General features: G+C 34.0%; 1 protein-coding gene across 3 annotated transcripts in view; it reads left to right on the forward strand.

Annotated features, from left to right (window-relative positions):
* Positions 1-22351, forward strand: part of LOC149776313 (uncharacterized) — a 124489-nt gene that overhangs the window by 58397 nt on the left and 43741 nt on the right. For 2 of the 3 annotated variants that reach the window (XM_089942796.1, XM_089942795.1), the window contains exons 15-19: positions 4221-4370; positions 6282-6322; positions 11416-11590; positions 15949-16020; positions 21853-21934. In XM_089942796.1, coding sequence (XP_089798922.1) covers positions 4221-4370; positions 6282-6322; positions 11416-11590; positions 15949-16020; positions 21853-21934 — 520 coding nt within the window. Of the gene's footprint in view, positions 1-4220; positions 4371-6281; positions 6323-11415; positions 11591-15948; positions 16021-17063; positions 17147-21852; positions 21935-22351 lie in introns of those variants that run through there. The other variant, XM_089942797.1, reaches the window with a different exon arrangement.

Here is a 22351-nt window from a genome sequence, read left to right on the forward strand (position 1 = left end):
AGTAGCAAGATCCATTGTTGTAATTTTATTGTAACTGATAGATGTAGCTAGATTACATTGTTGTAATTTTATTGTTACTGCTAGGGGTAGCTAGATTACATTGTTGTAATTTTATTGTAACTGATAGGTGTTGCTAGATTACAATGTTGTGAAAAATTGTAACTGATAGGTGTTGCTAGATTACATTGTTTTAATTTTATTTTAATTGATAGGTGTTGCTAGATTACAATGTTGTGAAAAATTGTAACTGATAGGTGTTGCTAGATTACATTGTTGTCATTAATTGTAACTGATAGGGTTAGCTTGATTACATTGTTGTAATTTTATTTGAATTGATAGGTGTAGCTAGTTTACATTGTTGTAATTTTGTTGTAACTGGTAGGAGTAGCTAGATTACATTGCTGTAATTTTATTGTAACTGATAGGTATAGCTTGATTACATTGTTGTAATTTTATTATAACTGATAGGAGTACACTGATAACCTTGTTATAATTTTATTCCAACTGATAGACTTAGCTAGATTATATTGTTGTAATTTTATTGTATATGATAGGTATAGCTAGATTACATTGTTGTAATTTTAATGTAACTTATAAGTGTAGCTAGATTAAATTGTTGTAATTTTAATGTAACTGATAGGTGTAGTTTGATTACATTGTTGTAATTTTATTGTAACTTACAGGTATAGCTAGATTACATTGTTGTAATTTTATTGTAACTGATAGGATAAGCTTGGTTACATTGTTGTAGTTTTATTGCAACTGATAGGTGTTGCTAGATTACATTGTTGTAATTTTATTGTAATTGATAGGTGTAGCTAGATTATATTGTTGTAATTTTATTGCAGCTGATAGGAGTAGCTAGATTGCATTGTTGTAATTTTGTTGTAACTGCTAGGAGGGCTAGATTACATTGTTGTAATTTTATTGTAACTGATAGTAGTAGCAAGATTACATTGTTGTAATTTTTTTGTAACTGATAGGAGAAGCTATATTGCATTGTTGTAATTTTGTTGTAACTGCTAGGAGAACTAGATTACATTGTTGTAATTTTATTGTAACTGATAGGTGTTGCTAGATCACAATGTTGTGAAAAATTGTAACTGATAGGTGTTGCTAGATTACATTGTTTTAATTTTATTTTAATTGATAGGTGTTGCTAGATTACAATGTTGTGAAAAATTGTAACTGATAGGTGTTGCTAGATTACATTGTTGTAATTTTATTGTAACTGATAGGTGTTGCTAGATTACATTGTTGTAATTTTATTGTACCTGATAGGAGTACATTGATAACATTATTGTAGTTTTATTGCAACTGATAGGAGTAGCAAGATTACATTGTTGTAATTTTATTGTAATTGATAGGTGTAGCTAGATTATATTGTTGTAATTTTATTGCAACTGATAGGATTAGCTAGATTGCATTGTTGTAATTTTGCTGTAACAGATAGACATAGATAGATTACATTTTTGTAATTTTATTGTAACTGCTAGGATAGTTAGATTACATTGTTGTAATTTTATTGTAACTGATAGGTGTAGGTAGATTGTATTGTTGTAGTTTTATTATAACTGATAGGAGTAGCAAGATTACATTGTTGTAAATTTATTGTAACTGATAGGAGTACATTGATAATATTGTTGTAATTTTATTGTAACTGATAGGGGTAGCTAGATTACATTGCTGTCAAAAATTGTAACTGATAGGGGTAGTTAGATTACATTGTTGTCATTAATTGTAACTGATAGTAGTAGCTAGATTACATTGTTTTAATTTTATTGTAACTGATTGGAGTAGCTAGTTTAAATGGTTGTCATTAATTGTAACTGATAGGAGTAGTAGATTACAGGTTTGTAATCATAGATAGGTAGATGTAATCAGCTGTTACAAGAATCTGCAATATGAAGTTGTTTAGTTTTAAAATCGGTGCAAAAAATTTACAAGTCCAAAAGATTCACCTTTGGTTTTTAATACATCACCTAAATATATGATTGTGAAGTTCAGATTACTCATCTGTAATATCCATGGATTATTATGGTTTGAATATATGGCATGAAGACACCTGTGTATGTGCATGTACATTAATAAGAGTAGTTTCAAAATAGTTTTGAAATGTTTTCCCTTTCTCATTTTCTGGTGAAGTTTTAGAAACAAAAATTAAATTGCTTGTTTAAGTGGCAGATGATTAATTATTTTGACTGATTTGAAATTAAAATAGTGTAGTCTAGGTATGCCTTACATTGAAATTTAATTACAATGTATTGTTTCTGCTGTACTCGATTGAAGTCATGTGGCCAAACGGGCACATACATATTTTGAGTTGCTTTGAGCCTCTCGCATAGAGCTCAAATTAGTGATCACCTTTTTTTGTTTATGTACATATCTCTCTGTCCACGCCCTTTGGTAACCTGAATGTTAAAATCATAGATTAACCTCTGTGTTAAATTTTTCATCATCAGCTACAAGAACAAATAATTTAACCATTTAAGTTTATAAAGTCCAAAAGACTGATGCATAGTTTTGGTTTGATCTTTGAAACGTGTAGTTATACAGTTGTAGTTGATCACCTGTAACAGCAGTGACCACTGGTTTGAATAATATGGTGTGTAGATACTCATGCATGTGCTCTCATGTACATTTATGGGAGTTTTTTCAAAATAGCTTTCAAATCTTTTTGACTCGTCTTTTTCTGCAAAGTCTTAGATATATAAAATATATTTATCGTAGGGATTTTAATTTAAACCCTCTTTTGATATATGCCTCCTGCCCTTTTCCCACACACATAATACACACAACTCGAACAACTGTTAGAAAAATCAGAACAATTTATGAACGTTTTCAGTCCAGCAGTGATGTATGGTATTCAGTTCCACCTTCCCTTTGGAAATCAAACTGGCCAGGGTGTCTGATAGAATAACTACAGTAAATTGCTTGTTATCATGGCATTTGATAAAATATTTTAACCTGCTTGTTGTTGCAATAATCTAATCTAGGTAGTCCTATTGATCACAGTGTATAGTTTCTGCTTTGCTTGATTGAATACATCAGGCCCAAAAACATTGTGTAATTACTAAAATGGACACATAAATACCTTAAAGTTTCTTTATCTAGCTAGGAAAAAGCAGGATGAACAAAAACAGCGCCTCTTGTTTGCATATAAAACTGTTAGTGTCCTTGCTTAAAAAACAGTAAATTTCATAATAGCATGTCTAGGGCAAAGAGGTTGGTTCAGGTTACAATAAAATTACAACAGTGTAATCTAGCTACACCTATCAGTTACAATAAAATTACAACAATGTAATCTAGCTACTCCTATTAAATGTTTAGTTTAATTTAAGATAATAACATATTTAATATATTTAGCTTGTATTTGCCAAGGTCATTTTGCTGGGAATGTTAGATTAGCCTTTTTATAAGGTATCAGAGGTAGATAATTGCTTTGTCAATAGTTTTTTTAATGTCTGGGTTACAGTTTTCCATTTGGTTATATTTCATAACACTTTCATAGATTCGGTTCTTGCTTGGGATGTCACTATAAAGCTAAAAAAAGTTTTCACCCACCCCTTCAACCTCAACAGGGTGAAGATTACAAATACAGAAGTCTTCCATTAAGGCACTTCCTTTGGCATTATTTTGAAAACCCTTTTGTTGATTCTCTTCGAGATTGTGTATTTGGAACAGGGACAATTTGGAACAGGGACAATTCACTAAGTAATCCAGTTGCTTACTAATTTGGTCTTAAGGTTAGAAGACACAAGTTTGAACAAAGGTGGGTTTAGAGAATGCTTTGTGTGTGTGTGTTACATATGTGGCCTTGTCATGTATTTGTTTTTTTTTATCAGTCAATATGTTTTGACTGTGCCATATAAAAGGTGATTATAATTATATATTATAATTTCACAGCATTTAACTCAGAAGCTTTGATATGAGCACAGTTTTCACAATTTTCTTTAAATCTTTAAATATGTTTATTGAATGGTAGTAAAGCAGTTTCTTTTGTTTCTCTAAAAATGTGTTTTTTTATGAACAGAACATTATTTTGATATGCACATTTAAGCAGTTAGGAATTAAATTAATTTCAAAGTTGTAATTAATACTTTGAATATATGAGACAATCGAATCTGTCATTTTGATTTACAAGTTATTATTTAAAAATTAATGGTTCCAGGGAAAGTCACATTTTCTTGTCATTACTGTATTCTGTCTTTTTCTTACAGAGCTTCCAAATTTGGTCTCACTTAATTTAGAAGATACAGGTGTTACAGATATTGGAATATCACAGTTTATGATCTCATGTAATCGTGGTCTTCAGCATATAAACCTGAACAAGACAGCAGTGACACACAGTATTTTTCCACACTTACACGGTGAGTCTATGCATAATATGAATCACGTAGTTTTATTTTTGTTTATTTTCTTTGAAGTCAGTGTTATTTTGAATCATTGTTTGCTCACCTGCACAAAAGTACACTAGAGCTTATGCTGTACCCCCCATCATTATATTCTTCATAGACATGAATAAATCCTCAAATTTGCATTTTTTTAAAACTTCAGTTTCTCGTACACTATTTTTTGTATAGCCATTACACTTTATATTCTGCATATATTCTGAGTAGTCCGATGCCACCATATCAAAAGATGGTCATAGGGACCTATTTGTCATGCTTCAGTGATCTATACACACTTTACATTTTGCTCAGTTTATGAAACATTATATATGCATACATCCTGAGGAGTATTATACTACCAGATAAGCACTACATCACCATTCCAAAAGTAGATCACTCTGATGTACTTTTCACACACAATGGTTATATACGTTTTATATTTAACACCCTCAGTAATCAGAGCATATTATATTATATCTGTCCATCCATACATGTCTCTTCCTAAACAATAACTTGAGTTTTCAACCATCTATTGTTACCATAGTTTGTAAGTAGCATGCATTTGGTGTAGTGAGGAAACCTTTCAGTTTTGGGAAGCAAAGGATAAAAGTCAAGTTCACGATAAGTGAAAGAAAGAAAAACTTTCCACACTATAACTTGACTTGTATAACATCACTATAATCTAACTAGGCTGATTTTGTTTTTTTAGCTAACCAGTTTTTTAAGCATATAAAAATAATGGTAATAAAGAACAAAAAAGTTTGAGACCAAAACATAGGATTTATTTTCAGTCTGCATGGTATTATTTATTAATTTTTAGACCAGTCAGCAGATTTTAGATATATGTTGCTCCTTTGCATCAGTGACACTTATGATTCAGACAACTTCTTTTTTCAACACTTTTGCTATTGAATAATGGCATCAATTTTTTTATACAAATATGGTGACTTTGCAAAAGTTTAATAACACTAAATAGGAAGATATATGGTATAATGTACTTATTCATTGTTAAGAAAGTTAAAAATAGGATCAGGTCATTTCCTGTTGGCTATGTCTTTTGGATGACCATTTTTTTTACACTGGCAGAAGGTCGATATGACCCATGTTTGAAACTTGGCTAAATTTTGTTGGCTGGAAGGGTCTAAAAGAGAAACGCAGGGCCTTTATGGTATCTATTGGCCCTACCATAACAATGACAAAATAAGAGAAAGGCAAGATTTAAATTGTTATCATTGATCATTAGAAGAGATGGAAAAAATATGCTCATTTGGGCAGTATTTTACCCATTTCGATGACATCTAGGTTGATTCATTCAGTAAAATGCAAGTATGCAAAAAGAAGTTTTAGCATACATTTATGCCATTTTATCTTTTGCTTCTGACAGGATCTGGAAATTTAAGATGTTTGCATGGTCTCACAAAAGAGATAAGAACAAAAAGTCAACCCTTCCCTGAAAAAACAGATTTTATTTAATTTACATGGTTAGTCTGTTGTCGTATACATGTTATGTTAAAACATTATTCTACAGCCAGAAGGATCCACACTTTTGCCAAGAGCATGCATCCTGTGAAAAATACTTTGGTGCCGTGCCTAAACACTGATGATAATTTCCAACACTGACTGCAACCTACTTCTGAATTTTTTTGAGCAAGATGAATTGGTGTTGTAGAATTCTTAAAAATTTGTGGAGAGAATTAAGAAAAAAATACATGTTTTGTAAATAAGTCATTATTTAAAAAGGTCAATTCTACATTATGATATGATGATTTTTACCCATATACAGTTGAAGTAAAGGAGCTCATAATCCTACGTTTATGCATTCCTAGTTGTATCCAGATTTTTCTATTTGCAAGAAATGTGTTTCACAGAACAATAATATTTTTATTACAGATCTTCATAGTTTGAAAACTCTGCATTTAGAAAACACAAAGGTGAGTCTGCCTTTCATCTGCTGATATAAAATTGATAAGCATGTTTGGAGTCTGCCTTTCGTTAGCTTATATGAAATTGATAAGCATGGTTGGAGTCTGCCTTTTGTCTGCTTATATAAAATTGATTAGCATGTTTGGAGTCTGCCTTTCATCTGCTTATATGAAATTGATAAGTATGTTTGGAGCATTCTTTACATGAACATAATCCGAAACATTAAGAAATCATGTTTTATTCTCTGCGGCTTAGATCACAAGAACTTATTCAGTGACCTTCATCTGGCAGCTTTTGTCAAACATCCATAAATTTGTTATCATGACTCTTACTACTCAGAGGATTGCCATGAAACTTTACAGACATATTCACTACAAATTAGTGTGGGTCCTAAATGAAAATGGTGCCCCTCAGATATCATATATGGTTATCACACCAGCCATTTTGAAAATTTTGTAGCTATTGATGTTCATATCAACATAAGGTTTCACAAAAAGACTTTATATGAGGTTCTGTTGGTCCTGAATGAAAATTGTGCCTTGCAATATAGCCACAGTGTTGACTTTCTTGAAAATTTAGGTTTTGTTACTGCTCCTGAATGGACAGTTGTGGCAGCATCATTTTTTCTTTAATATGCTTATTATATAATAGTGGACACTATCTGATATCCAGTATGGCCACTGTGACATCATAGTTATCACTAATATCATGAACAGGTGGCTTTGTTATCACTACTGTCTTGGTTGTATCAGCTTGGGTTTTTCACTTGGAGACTTTTGAATATGTTGCTTCTACATGAATATGGCACCCTTTCGATATTAAGTTTGGCTGTCGTATTGAAATCTTAGCACTGCTTCTCCTGAATTGATGTCCATAGCTAAATGGGGTTTTCACTACAAGACTTTGTGATGTCTGGTTGATCCTAATGAAAATGGTGCAGATCTTACAATCCAGTATAGCCACCTTGGTAATCATCTTGAAATTTGTTATTGCTACTCATTATTGCTGCTCAATATATGGTTGTATCAGCATGGGTTTTTAGTAAGAGATTTTTAATTATTTATAGATGAGCCTAAATACAAATGGCGTGGTAGCCATGTTGAAAATCTTGTTATTGCTTCTTCTCCTGAAAGATGGCCATATTTGCATTGGGTTTTCCCTAAAAGACTTCCTGGGATGTCTAGCTGGTTGTTAATGAAAATGATGTTGATCTGACATCTAAAAATCTTACTTTTAATGTTAGTAATACCATCCCTTTTGCTATTGCGTAGCTAATACTTTTCCAGGTTGAAAGTACCCCATCATTTTGATGATAATTTGTCTTCACATTAAGGTGAACTTAAAAGTCCAGAACATTGGATCACCCCTGGGAACCCCTGTACTTTGGATGGTTATGCATACTTCTTTCATTCCATTCTCAATCATATGTCCGTAATGTCTGCATTGTCGATGACCAAAAGATTGCTATTGCTTATGGAAGATTAACAAGTGCATTTTTAAATTGATTAGTGGGATATTCTTAGTAGACATTTGGTTATATCCTATTAGTGGGATATTCTTAGTAGACATTTGGTTATATCCTATTGGTGGGATATTCTTAGTAGACATTTGGTTATATCCTATTAGTGGGATATTCTTAGTAGACATTTGGTTATATCCTAAGTTTTTTGTCAGTTAAATAAGCTCATTCAGAGTAGTTATTGCTGTTGTAAATCCATTCATGTTGTATACAGTTTGCTTTTTTATCATTCTTTTCCCCTAAAAGACAAGGAAGAAAGTGTCTTACTTTTTGACTTCAGAACTTTGGGGGTTCTCTTTCTACAAGTCTCAGTGGTCTCGGAGACTCTTGGCTCACTCCTAAGGTAGCATATAAATAGGTGGAAAGTGAATCACGCCCTCGTACTAGGGAGTAGCTGCACCCTTCTTTGTCAACTATAACTCACCTTGGATATTGAAGTGGTTGAAGTCTGCATTTCTGTGGGTACCCAGGCTCGCATTTCGGTGAAAAATCTGGAATCATTAGAACAGAATGCACTCGCATAGTAAACTCTTTTTAGCAGCCTCATTAAGACTTCTAAAAGAGGTATCTCTATCATCAATAGTTGTTTGTTGGATGCAGTGGCAAAACAGTTGTTGAGATATGTTGTTCGTGTCCAAAGATTCACATTTACACCTTTTCTCTGCATGTAGAACCTCCATGGCTGAGCTATTTCAGAGGCAATTACCTTCGAGATTTGCCACATTTCTGGCAGAAAGAATATTTTGGTGGACAGTTTGTCAAGGAAAGAGATAAAAGTTCTCACAGAATGGTTGCTTTTTCAATCCAGTGCAGATTCCCCATTCCAACCTTGGGGTATTCCTCTGGTTGATTTTTTTAGCAGCTAAGCTAAACAACAAGCTACGCTTTTACATTTCCCCAGTCCCGAAACAGAGGACTGGGTGGTGGATGCTTTTAGTCTGAAGTGGAATCAGATGATTGCTTATGTCTTCCCACCTTTCAGGATGAGCCTGTAAGTGCCACACAAAGTCAGCCACTCTACTGTTATGCTCATTTTGATCACTCCTCTGTGGCCCCATTGATCATGTTTCACCGATTTTCTAGAATTGCTGGTGAACCATACTAGGACCCTACCTCAAAAGGGAGACTTCCCTTTCACAGCACAGGGGCTCTCTCTTTCACAACAAGCCACAGATTCTCCACATTCACTCTATCCTCATCTCAAACAATCTCTCCACCAAGAAATATTTTCAGTCAGAGTTGCCAAGTGTATCTTGCAGTCCAGGAGATGATTTACATCTGAGGTGTATGATGTCAATTGGAGAACCTTTTTTGATTGGTGCAGTAGAAAATGTGTCTATCTTAGCTATCCCTTTGTGAGCACGGGGGCAAAATTTCTTCCTATCTTTTTTTTAAGGGAAACAATACTTGGATTACACTATTAAGAACTATCAAGCAGCCTTTTCCAGTAATATTAAATTTTAAATTCCCACCTAGCAGACCTGATAAAGTATTTCAAGCTGCAGAAGAACAGCATCTCACTTTTTAATGTCTAAATGGAATCTTTCTTGTGTCTGTGGTCTCTTAATGAGCATATAGGTGCAACTTCCTTCCAGAACCTTATCCTCAAAATGACCTTCTTGCTTTTCATAGAGCAGGGCTTTGATGGCTTTATTGGGTTCATTGGGAATTATGAGTCAGTTTCTCTCCCTTGCCAGCCAGGACTTTTAGCAAAAATCAGCTTTCATTGGTTGCCTTACTCCCAATTGACCTACCCAGTCTCAGCTGTATCTGTGCTGAGGATGGTCAAGATGGACTTTCATGTCTTGTTAGGGCTTAAAATTTTTTCATGGCAGCCTCTAAAGAGAGAAGATAAAGAAGCATTTTTTCCTCCCAATGAAATGTTCAGCTGATATTTCAGGTCCACCATATCTAGATGAATTGTATTAACTATCAAGAAAGCTTACCAGTCTTTACAGATTGTGACCTGTCTTTCATGAAAATTAAAGCCTTTGAGGCTTAAGCCATTGCTTGCACATGCACCTTTCTAGCTCATTCACCTTTGTAGGATGTGATGAAAGCCGCATTTTGGCACTCTCACACTACTTTCTTGGCATCTTCTCACTGGGCCCAATCATCATGAATTAGAAGGTGGCCCACTCAGATTCCATTCAGCAGTAGCCTCAGTCTATTTAATGATGTTGAGTATTCCATGGGTTTGTTTTTTATTCATCAACTTTTAGATCATCAAACTTTCAGCAAAATGACACATTCGCCTCTTTGATAGCAACAGGTATGGTATTACTGATATTAACGTGTAGTTTGAGGAGGGGATAAAACTAATTTAATGTTGTAATACTTACCTGTTGCTATTGCCAGATTCCCTTCCTCCACCCACACTGATGACTCAATAAATTAGAAAGCTTCCTACAAATGAATGAATGGAGTATGCATGATCATGAAAAGTAAAAGGTTTCACTTGGGCAATCTATTGTTTTGGAAACTTCTGGTTCACCCTAATGAGAGGACGAATTCTTGTCATGCAGGTAGTTATTTCATCAATAAAATTAGTACCCCCCCCCCCAATTCATATCACTACTATTGAATGGATTTTCCTAAATGCATGCAGGAGGGGTTTCTAAAACACTTGTGTTCTTGGTACTGCATGAAGATGGTACCTATATGATCCCTGTTGCAAAATTTTGTGACTGCTACTTCTAGGATTCCTAACATTTAACGCAGTTTGTTGTTATACTGTATCAAAAAAATACATTGAATAAAATCACTTCACTAACTTCATTTTTTTTCTCCAGAAATATTGTTTAGCTTTTGAGTATATTTTGTTTGTTAAGTAAAGTGATTCTCTATCCATCATCTCAAGATCAAGGTCAAATGTCATTTTTGTATTGCTCATGCTTGTCTTTTTTGCATATTTTAACTCGAACATAAGAAAATCATTTTTGTGACCAATTTTGGTACATTTGAGAGTTTCAAGAATGTAATAGATGGTTTCATTACTTAGCAGTAAAAAAAGTAATAAACTTATCTTGGAATCCTGGAAATTCTTTTTTTAAACTACTCAAGATCTGTCCCTGCAAAGGACCCGTATTTGATTTTCTTTCTTTATAGTGTTTCCTCCAGCAAATTGTAGGCACCCTGCTCATATTCTCCCTTATGTTGCCCATAGTTTGTATCACTTTTTTTTTTTTTGACATCATTCTATTTCTTCTGATCTTTTACTTTATAATGTTAACATCTACAATTGTTAGCCTTACAGTTTTCAGGACCTTTTTTAAATGTCTTGTAATTCTTCAATTGGTCTTATGTTTTAGCCAATATGAAATTTTTCTGATGCAATAAAATGCAATAAAAGTAAATCTATTAAAGCATATAGAAAAAGGATTCTAAATATTGGACAAAAATTTGTTTTATGAACCTGTTACAAATAAATTACACAACAATAATTTGTATGCATCTTGGGATGAAATGTTGGAGTTGGCTCATTCACAACATAACTTTTTCTAAAACATGCAAGTGATTAAGTCCCAAACATGGTCCTCTCATTAATTACATGTTCTATGGAGTTTTCTTTTGCTTTTACAGGTATGTAGTTTAAGTGGTATTCAGGAGCTGACACACCTAGAAACATTAAATGTGGCACACACAGCAATTGTAACAGAATCATTGTCATGTATAGTGGGACATCCCAGTCTCATATATCTCAGCATTGCCAACACAGAAAACATTAGTGGAGATGAAGCCTTGCAGTATGTTACAGGTGAGATTATAGAAAATATAGTTCTTGGTCTTTCATTTTTTGTGTGGAGCATGTGTAGGTATAATTTTCCATTGGTTTTAGCAGCACTAGGATCTGTGTTATTATTGTTGTTGTTTATAGCTGTACTGGTTATAAATGAGAAGAGCTTTTGGAATGGCCTCTTGTCTATCCATTTGTTGTCTTTCATCCATCATTGTTATTGTTTTTATTTATTTATTAGTTGTATTATTGTTCTTGTTAATTTAGGGAATTAACATAATTTCCAATTCAAACAACTCATATGAATTTATGATTCATAAATTTTGACTGAAACATGTTTCGTTCATAGAATTTTTTTCAAGCTATCTCTATTTCTCATGTGGTATGTTTATGCTTTTATATATATATATGGGAAGGAGTCGGCTGTCTCAGAGTTAAAAGACCTAGTCCAACTATAGAATGATAGAATGTGTCAACCTGTTGATTGATAGGTCACCAGTGTTCAAAGACTTGGTCTGCCTTTTAATTTAACACGGGTCTCATCATGTATTTACTATGTACATGTGCTTTTGTCCTCAGTTTTTGTGTCTGGCAGAGAAATTGGCATAGTATTTGAACTGGATGAAGATCCCATATAAAATAGGGACTGTGATATTAGTCCATTATCTTGGATTAAAAGAGTACCTACCTAATGCTTAAATGCCTGTATAAAATAGGGACTTTGATGTTAGTCCATTATCATGGATTAAAAGAGTACGTAATGCTTAAATGCCTGTATAAAATAGGGACTGTGATGTTAGTCCATTATCATGGATTAAAAGAGTATGTAATGCTTAAATGCCTGTTGCATCACAAACATGGCTTGATATTTAATGAAGCTGTTTTGTGTATTGTGATGAACTGTTCATTTTGTCAGACCTTTGTATATTCTGTACATGTGAATGTACGCAGACTTTTCTGCAGTTATGAAATGTTAGTGGGTTTTTTTTCTTCTTATTTAAAATAATTGCAGTGCACTTTTCCAACCCAAATGAGAAGTGTTTGAAAGCTGAATTTCATTTTTTTTGCATTGTAAACATATCATAGGAAAAGCTTAACACTGTCTTGTTATTATGCAGTAAACAATTAGAACTTTTTAGATAGGTCAAATTTGATAAACCAAAGCAGACTCAAAGTATAATTATTTCCCAATCATTCAGATGAACACATTTAGTACAGTCATAAGTGGAGGAAAAAAAACAACCCACTCCACCCCACCCCACACAAAACTGTTTAAAAATTCTTAAAATGACAATGTAATGGCGGATTAGCCGATTAAAAATTACACTGACGGGTCAACTTGAGTATAGTGACTATAAGCATGATGTGGCGGCATACATTTCACATGCTATATCTTTACTAAACATCTTTTCTTGGGAAAACCACAGTTTGGTTAGGAAAGCTGTTGAATGCAGGTGACTGTTTAATACATGACCTCTATTTATACTGTTTAGACCTGGTGACTGCTTTATAAAGGTGACAATTAGGGCAGATTTGATTGAACATTTATTTTTATGCCGCAGCTGTAAGTGCAGTTTGGTAAGTTGTGTTTTGGCTCATCCATTCATTTGAGTGTCTCCATCCTGGGCTGGCATAGTAGCACAATTATGTAAAAACCTCTTAATGTAACAAATAAATTCAACAGGACTTTCCTATGCATTTTATAGATGTCCAGTTTCAATGCAGTCCACTTACACTGGTCAACAGTGAAATCATTACTGACTTGAAAAGGCCCTAATCTGTAGCATTTTGGTGTGCCGAACACGAATATAACCGTGAAAAATTTGTATTGGCTCTCGTTTTGAAGATATTCATATACCTCATTTTCTATGTTTCACTGTGTAAATTTCTCCAGTAGGACTGCAGCAACATCCGGAATAATGATGTAACATTGCATAATACCATCATGCTCACATCATCCACAGTTGATTGCATCATTTTCTGATGCAATGCAATACTAATGCCATGCGGCTGCTGAAGTAAGTTGACGTCAGCAGTGTACTATACATGTGTAGGCCTATTATACTAATGCCAGGCGGCTGCTGAAGCTGACGTAAGCAGTGTACTATATAAAGCCCAATCAGATAGGTTCAGCATTTAAAATATTTTAGACGTTGTGCGAGACAGTTCAAGCTACTGTTACATAAAACTTATTATTTTATCCATTTACGTACAATAAAGCACAGTAATGCCTCGAAAGTGTGTTAATACCGCGGACAATTTTTGCTATATTTGTGGGGAAGTGACATTTGCCAACCAGAAGAAAAGTATCAATTCTCAAGTGAAGAAGGCATATCATCTTTACTTCGGATGCAAGGTTGGTGACCAAGACAAGCCTTGGGCTCCGCATATATGCTGTGCTACATGTACAACACAGCTTTCACAGTGGTTGAATTGCAAAAGGTCATCAATGCCGTTTGCAGTCCCAATGGTGTGGAGAGAGCCAAGCAACCACCTAAATGACTGTTACTTCTGCTTGGTTCCTCCTCTTTCCGGCGGAATAACGAAGCGAAAGAAGTCGAGAATAGTCTACCCAAACATTCCGTCTGCATTGAGACCAGTTCCACATGGTGAGGGACTTCCTATTCCAGAACCTCCAGCAGAATATTCTCTTGATTCATCTGACGAAGACAAAGGTGAGTCGACCTGTTCTTCTCCTGGTCCATCAGCATGCAGTGATCCAGATTTTCACTGTGGTGCATCATCAACCCCACACAGAATAACACAGGAAGAACTAAATGACCTGATTCGTGATTTGGACTTATCAAAGAACAAGGCAGAATTGCTAGGATCAAGACTCCAACAATGGAATCTTCTAGAAGAAGATGTCACAATTACTGCATATCGAAAGCGCCACCAGCAATTGGAGCCTTTCTTCAGAAAGGAAAGTAATCTGATATTCTGTTCCGATATTGAGGGCCTCATGAATGCTTTAAAAATCACTCATGACCCACAAGAATGGAGACTATTTGTGGACTCTTCGAAACTGAGTCTCAAGGCTGTGCTTTTGCACAATGGAAACATTCTTCCATCTATTCCAGTAGCGTATGCTGTCCACATGAAAGAGACATACGATAACTTAAGGCAGCTACTGAATTCCATTGAGTATAACAAGTACAGCTGGCACCTCTGTGGTGATTTGAAGGTAGTTGCCCTTTTAATGGGACTGCAGCAAGGATATACAAAATACATGTGTTTCTTATGCGAGTGGGATAGCCGAGCAAGGGAAATGCACTACATGAGGAAGGAATGGACTCACAGGCAGAATGTAGCCATTGGAGAGAAGAATATCCAACACCCAGCTCTGGTTGAGGCTCAGAAAATCTTGCTACCACCCCTTCACATCAAACTAGGTTTGATGAAGAACTTCGTGAAAGCCATTGACCGGACTTTGCCAGCATTCCGATACCTGCATGAAAAATTCCCTCGACTCAGCGAAGCAAAGATTAAAGAGGGAGTTTTTGTGGGTCCTCAGATTCGAGAGCTTTTCAAAGATGACCGGTTCAACAACTTGCTGGAAGGTGACGCGAAACAAGCATGGAATGCTTTTCGCCTAGTTTCTACAAACTTCCTCGGAAATGTTAGGGCAGAAAACTATAAGGAACTAGTAGAAGACATGTTGATGAAGTATAAGAAACTTGGCTGCAATATGTCTCTAAAGATTCACTTCCTTCATTCCCATTTGGATTTCTTTCCTAGCAACTGTGGTATTGTAAGTGATGAACACGGCGAACGTTTTCATCAAGATATCGCAACAATGCAACAAAGATACCAGGGAAAATGGTCCACTACAATGCTGGCTGACTACTGCTGGACACTCCTCAGAGATGCTCCCGAACAGCTGTACAAGAGACAGGTGAAGAAATCTAAGATGTAGTCAATGACTTGATTTTTTATAGGTAGGCTATTACAGTTGACCTTTTACTATTGGAATGCATTTCGTTATGTAAACATTAATTTCTTGCAGATTACAAAAAAAACTAGAGCCAATTTTGCAATTTGACTGTCATATTCATGTTCAGCACATAAAAATTGATAAGAATTGACTAATTTTATTTCAGTAACATGACTTTTGTAAAAATTTGTTGTCCAGTGTTATTATAAAAATTATTTCTGCATTTTTGGACATTTGATTCTTTGTTGAAAACTGTTACCACAATTATGCCAAAATCACTTAGACAAATGAAATTTGGTTTTTATGTTTGCACTTTTATATAAATAACATATAACTATTTTGTGCTATTTAAATGGTTTTGTCTTTTGTTCAATTTGCATGTTTTAGCTGCTCTAATGGGCATATGTGTTATAAAAACACTGATCTAGTCTCACATATTTTTCAGGTCTGAAGTTACATGAGTTGAAGCTTCCCAGTAGGCACACCACAACCAGCATGGGCATGAAGTATTTAGCAGGTATGTTGTCCATATTTGTCTTGTTACTGTTGCTTTTGTTGCTGTTGTTGTTCTTGAATTAAAGTTAATTTACACAGGAACTTGGAACCTCATAGCTTTGAGATTGAGATGAGTGCATTCAGTACAAAAGAGAAGCATGTTTACAGCTAGAAAGAGAAGCATGTTTACAGCTAAAAAAAACATCACATTACCCAATTGTTCAAGCTATATTGTTTAAGTTTTCAGATTTTATTTCATTTCTTCATGTACACTTCTAGAATTGTCAATTTGTAAACAGATTCATTTTCAAGATTTCTATATTTACACCTTAAACCGGCATTACTTGCTTTCTCTGTGTGTGTATGTGTGTGTGTGTGTGTGTGTGCGTGCGTATGTGCATGCAGCAAAGTTATCAAATACTACAGGGTGAATGAACAAAACTTAAAGCGACATATTCAAAATTCCCAGAAAGAAATGAATTTGATCAAATTTGGCAGACAGCATCATAGCAGGAAGACCTTCCAGGTTGTTGTTTTTTTATTTGTTTATAAATGATACGAGTCCAGTGTAAAATATGGCTGCTGTTACCAAAAGTAGAAAAGCTGCCATTGTTAAGTACAGGACAACTTTAAATGATTTCTTCTCCAAAACTGCTGTTAAGAATTTAACCAAACTTGTCAAAAAGCACCCTGGCATGAAAACATTGTAGGTTTCTACAAATATTACCATATCTGCTATCATTACTAAAACTAGAACAAGATTTCAACAACTTAAAAAAATACTACTCATGGTTTAGATTTGCCAATAAATATAGCCACCATTTTGAAACAAAGATAAATGTTTAAACTACTTTTTTCCAAAAGCTTATGGCTTGAATTATACCAAACTAGATAGTGTTATCAGGATCCGTAGGGAACCTTGAAAACCTTGAAAAGCCTTGAAAAATGAATTGTACCTTTAAAACCTTGAAAACACCTTGAAAATTCAAAATATTGTCTGGGTACCTTGAAAAGCATTGACTTTCTTGAAACCAAAAGGAATTAATAAATATTTTCTTTTTACAGAATTAAATAAAAAGAAAAGGAGAAAAAACAACAAAAAAAGACAATCTCTTGCTAAGTTTGTGCCGTAATGGAAATTTTTCCACAACTGGCCATTGGGTTCTGATTGTACAAATGCAGGATGTAGCAGTGGTTTAAATTTGAATCATTCGCTTTGACATGGCTGGCTTCTGATTCTACCTTCAGTGGCTAGATGAAGAAAAATATAAAGTTTGGATTATAAGATATTTTTTGGAGAGCTTTGCAAAATGCAAGTTATGCCAGAATTATATTGATTTGTGTGCAATGGGAGAGACTACTCCACGGTCATATGCAGCTGAAAAAAACACAAGCTCTTGTAATGGCGCTTAATACAGGCAAAACAAGAAGCCTTCAGCATGAATTGACAAAAGAGGTATATCTGTGAACACAGGGATTCAAGTTTTAAAATAGAAACTTTATATGGTCTTAATTATGAAATTAGTTCAATCTGGTTCTATTTTGGGATTGAGTGGAAAGAGAAGAGATGATAATTGCAACAAATGCGATAGAATACAGCTAAGCTGAGAGAAATATTAATATATCTAATATGAAATAGTTGAAAATATCCATATGCTGTTTTTAAATAAGCAATAATTTAAAAAATATCTTTACTGTTTTTTGTTGATGGGGATAAGTGAAGAAGAAAGGAAGGTATTGAAAAAGACATTGAGACAATGACAGCTGCTGATGATGACTATGCATTGAAAGCAAAGATACATAGGAAGATTTCCTTTATCATGACATCAAAATAATTTGAGAAATTGTGAAAAGGACAAAATTGCTGAACTTAGAGCTCTTGAAAAACAGCTTGATGACAAGGTACAAGAACTTAAAAATTCACTCTAAAATATTTTGGACTTTGTAAATAGTGTAGTGTAGACAGAGCAAAATGAACTTTGTTCATTGACTACATTATTCTGATGCCCAGATGTAGGATGTTTGATATTAATGGGAAAGATATCAGTGATCATACTATGTTTTATTTTGTATTTTTTATTTAAAAAATTTGCAAGAAATGTTCTTTGTATGAAGTAAAAGTAAGTATTAACTTGTGTTTGCATACAGTTTCATTTATGTATCCTTTAAAATTAATGTAATAATGCACCTTGAAAAACACAATCTTGAACCTTGAGGAACTATGAAAATTTTGAATGAAATATGCTGCTAACCCTGTGTTATGGCCTTAAAGTAAGTAACGAAAAAGAGCAGAAACCAACACGTTTTGTATATTGAAAATATAATTTATCTCCCAAAAATACAAGTGACAAAGTAAAAATAACTTACAGCATGGTGATTGAAATCCTAAACAGTCCTAAATGTTCTATCAGTTCCAAGGTATAGTGTAATCCAAATGAGTTCCAGTGGTATAGCAAATGATGTTCTGTAGTGTACAATAATTCAGCCAAAGAGAAGAATCACTATGATATGATCCCAAAACATCTTTAAATGAATTTACAGTAATTCTGTATAGCAGCTATTCAATATCCAAATAGTCTCTAAATGAATTCACAGTAAGTCTGTGACAGCTACTGTTATTCCAATCAGTATGAATAGTTCAAGCACAGTAATTCCAATGAATGATCAAATTAAATGAATCCTCTCAGTATAATTGAATATCTTCCAAGACTGGTGTTTACTACTAAGAATGCCTAATTCTCCAGTATTTCTCTTATACTAATAACTAAAATGTAATACAGATAACCTCACATATAAAAAAATCTCAGATGTAAACAGGGTGATGTGGGTTTCCAGACCTGCCAGCTCTTACAATTTTGCCATAAGTCTTACAGAAATTACCCTTAAAATAGGAACTTAACAGCATACAAGCAAAAACTACAGGAAAATGATAGTTGCCGAAAAATATGGATAATCAATGCATCTGTGTTTGATATGGATCCAGGTTTCATATTAGGGTTAGTGAAATAAGTCAGGAAACCAGACTAACTTTACAGCAGCACCCTAAATGCTTTAAACTGCACCTATTTGTTCATGTGAAATGTCTGCATGATCAAACTGTTGATTATTGAATTTTTTTAAATGGTGTCGAGAAAGCGATGCATGTTTAAGATGAAAAGGAAAATAAGCTTCTAAAAAAATGTGTATAATCAATGTGGAAGAATAAAAAGAAGTATTCAGATTCTTGTGAATTGAAGCTGGAAAGAACACAGTTACGTTTATTGGACATCACATGCCAATTTGAGTATGTCTCACAGTGGGAGATATGATTGTCATCATGTAAAATGGAAAAAAAATGTTTCCAAGAATTATGTCAAGTTGAGAGATAGCAACAAGGCATTAAGTTGTATAGGGTTTGGAACTAAAGTTTGTGCAACTGTACTTGTGGTAAATAAAGTCTATGCATACTTTACAAACTTTTCAGTTGAACATAATGTTTATCGTCATTGCATCGAACTTTTAATTATATTTTCCAGCTTTACAATAGCAGTTATTGATATTTTGTTACACCTTACTGAAAATTGGTCAGTCTTATGGGAAAAAATCATCTGCCTTACTGAGATGGACTCATTGGGGTTGGCAGGTCTGTGTTTCACTAGCTAATCAGAAATTAGGTCATCCTGACCTTTCAAGAACTCATGTCCTGAAGTCAGAATCATGTGACTTGATTACATGAACAAGAATATTACTGAACCTTGGAGCCTTATGGAGTAATTTATGCACTATACAGAAATGAACTCTTCTTTAAAGTGCAAACTTACGAGCCATAAGAAAATTAGTATTTAAAGCATTAGTAACTAAATAACCCATACAAATTACATTCATGATAATCATACACATTATACAGAAGACATCCAGGCATAAATATCTTTAAAATTTTTATTCATGATGCTTATATACAATCAAATATGGCCACCTTTTCTAGAAAAACCTTGAAATGACCTCTCCAAAACCTCTCAACCGAATTTTACCAGATTTGACAGAAATCATTCTAGCCAAGAGTGCTTTCACATTTTTTGTAGAATGGGTGCTGAGCTGCCATTAGATATGGCTGTCATTACTGCACATAGGTAGAGCTTTAAAGGACTTCTTCACAAAAACTGCCCAACAGAATTAGAACAAATTTGACAGAAAGCGTACTGCCATAGAGGGTTTTCATTTTCATACAAATGATACCAGTCAGCTATTAAAAGAATGGCTACCATTAATGAAAATAAAAACAAATGTCAGAGAAAGTGCTCAGAAGAAACTGACAGACATAACTGGTGACAAGGGCTTTCCAATTTATATAATGATGCTTATTCACCACCAGTTATGACCACCATTTTGTAGAACTTGAGAATCTTTAAAATAACACCACTCAGCTGAATGTAACCGATGTACAGGAAGCATTTTGGCATGAAGAGTTTTTAAGTTTATGCCAATCTGCCATCAGGTTGCTGTTGTTAGTACTAAAAAAGAAAAACAATTAAATCCATGACATTTTTATCTTAAAAAAAACAACAAAAACTGACCATTTTGGAAAAAAGTGTTTTTTCAATATTGAACAAAATGATGCTGATGTGCCATCAGACATGAAGACATGATTGAAGAGAGAAATCTTGAAACTGTATGAAACTAAAAATAGATACCTTTTTTGTCGCAAAATAAGTTGTTTGATTTATTCCTAAGCTTTTGACTTGTTTACAGTTTCTTCAACTGAAGAATGACATCTGTACTGGAGTCACTTGATCCTCTTCATGTTGGACTCCAGTCCAGATGTCATTCCTCGGATGAAGACCTTTTGAAAGGGTCGAAAGCTCAAGAGTCAAAAATTTATTTTGTGACAGAAAGGTATCTATTTTTAGTTTCATAAACTGCAAATGGCTGTAGCAGGTAGCAATATTCATTCTAGAATTTTTGAAATAGTTATTTTCATAACATCTGCAGTCAACAGCATTGGAAAAAATTTAGACAGAAAGCATCCAACTGATGCTTATTACTTTGCTAATTGCTCTTGTATTTGACTATTATTATGTCATGCAAAGTTTTGAACTGCAGAACCCTCACTCAGATTCCAACATTGCATCAACAACAAAAAAGGTGGACAGAGGGAGGGCAAGGTATACTTTCAAACACATCAGCAAGAATAACCTAATTCGGGGATGATATTTTGGGCTGCAGCAAGAGATAAACAAGAAACTATCAGATTCATTATTTGTCATCCATCGACATTGGCCATTTTAAACGTCTCCAAAACCACTGAATAGATTTCAGCCAAATTTGACAGAAGTATCCTAGCTTAAAGTGTTTTCAAATTTATCATGTTTATGCACATGATGCAAATCCACTTTCAAATATGTCTACCATTACTTAAAATAGAAAAGTCTTTAAATTACTAATACTTTTTTACAGGTTAGTACAAATTCTGCTAATTTTCTATCAAATATGGCCACAATTACCAGAATTAGAAAAACTTTTAAACAGCTTCTCAAAAGCTACTAAACTCTCTTTGGTCAAATTTGATAGAAAGCACCTTAGAGGGTTTTCATTGACCAACTTTGACAAAAGCATCCCAGCATAAAGACTTTTTAATAAACAATTGTTTCAATAACACATGCAATCAACAGCATTGACTTCTTTGGTAACTGCTCTCTATGTAGTCACATGTCAGCCAGGTGAGTGATTTCAGGTCCATATGGGTCTTTTGCTGTTAATTATAAATGTCATTATCATTTCATCTTCAAACTTGAGCAATTTATAATTTGATCCATCACATTTATGTTAACTTCATTTTCACAACATCTTTAAAGCAATTTTATTCATTTTTTTTCAGGTCTTCCTCTAACTATTTTAGATTTGACCAATTTCATCAATGTTGGTGATGAGGGAATGATTCCAATTGGTCAGATTCACAGGTTGGTTTGATGTGAACATAATAGGCCTTAATTTTTATATGCAGACCATTAGAGCTGGGTACCTGACAAATTTTGTACTATGGTATACTGCAGTGTTTCTGAGCATACCACAATATGTACCACAGTTATATCAGAGACCAATAATTCAGTGTTTGTGGCAGGGGCCCAACACTTTCTTGTTTCATTTCTGTTTGTCTAAAGTTTGAAAAATATTTTGCTCTGATTTATAACCAAATAACACAATATTATATCCATGACTTTATTTGGAAAAAAGATATTAATTATCTTAAAAAAAGAAAGGAAATATTTCATCTCAAACAAAAATTGCAGTCCTACCCCCACCACCTGGAAAATTAAGTGGCCAACACCTTATAGGACATGAATTTGTAATGTGTGTCTGTTGTATAAGTTGCAGTC

The sequence above is a fragment of the Sinohyriopsis cumingii genome, chromosome 18 (assembly GCF_028554795.1).
Source record: "Sinohyriopsis cumingii isolate HCF-2022 chromosome 18, ASM2855479v2, whole genome shotgun sequence".
In the NCBI taxonomy this organism is placed as follows: domain Eukaryota; kingdom Metazoa; phylum Mollusca; class Bivalvia; order Unionida; family Unionidae; genus Sinohyriopsis; species Sinohyriopsis cumingii.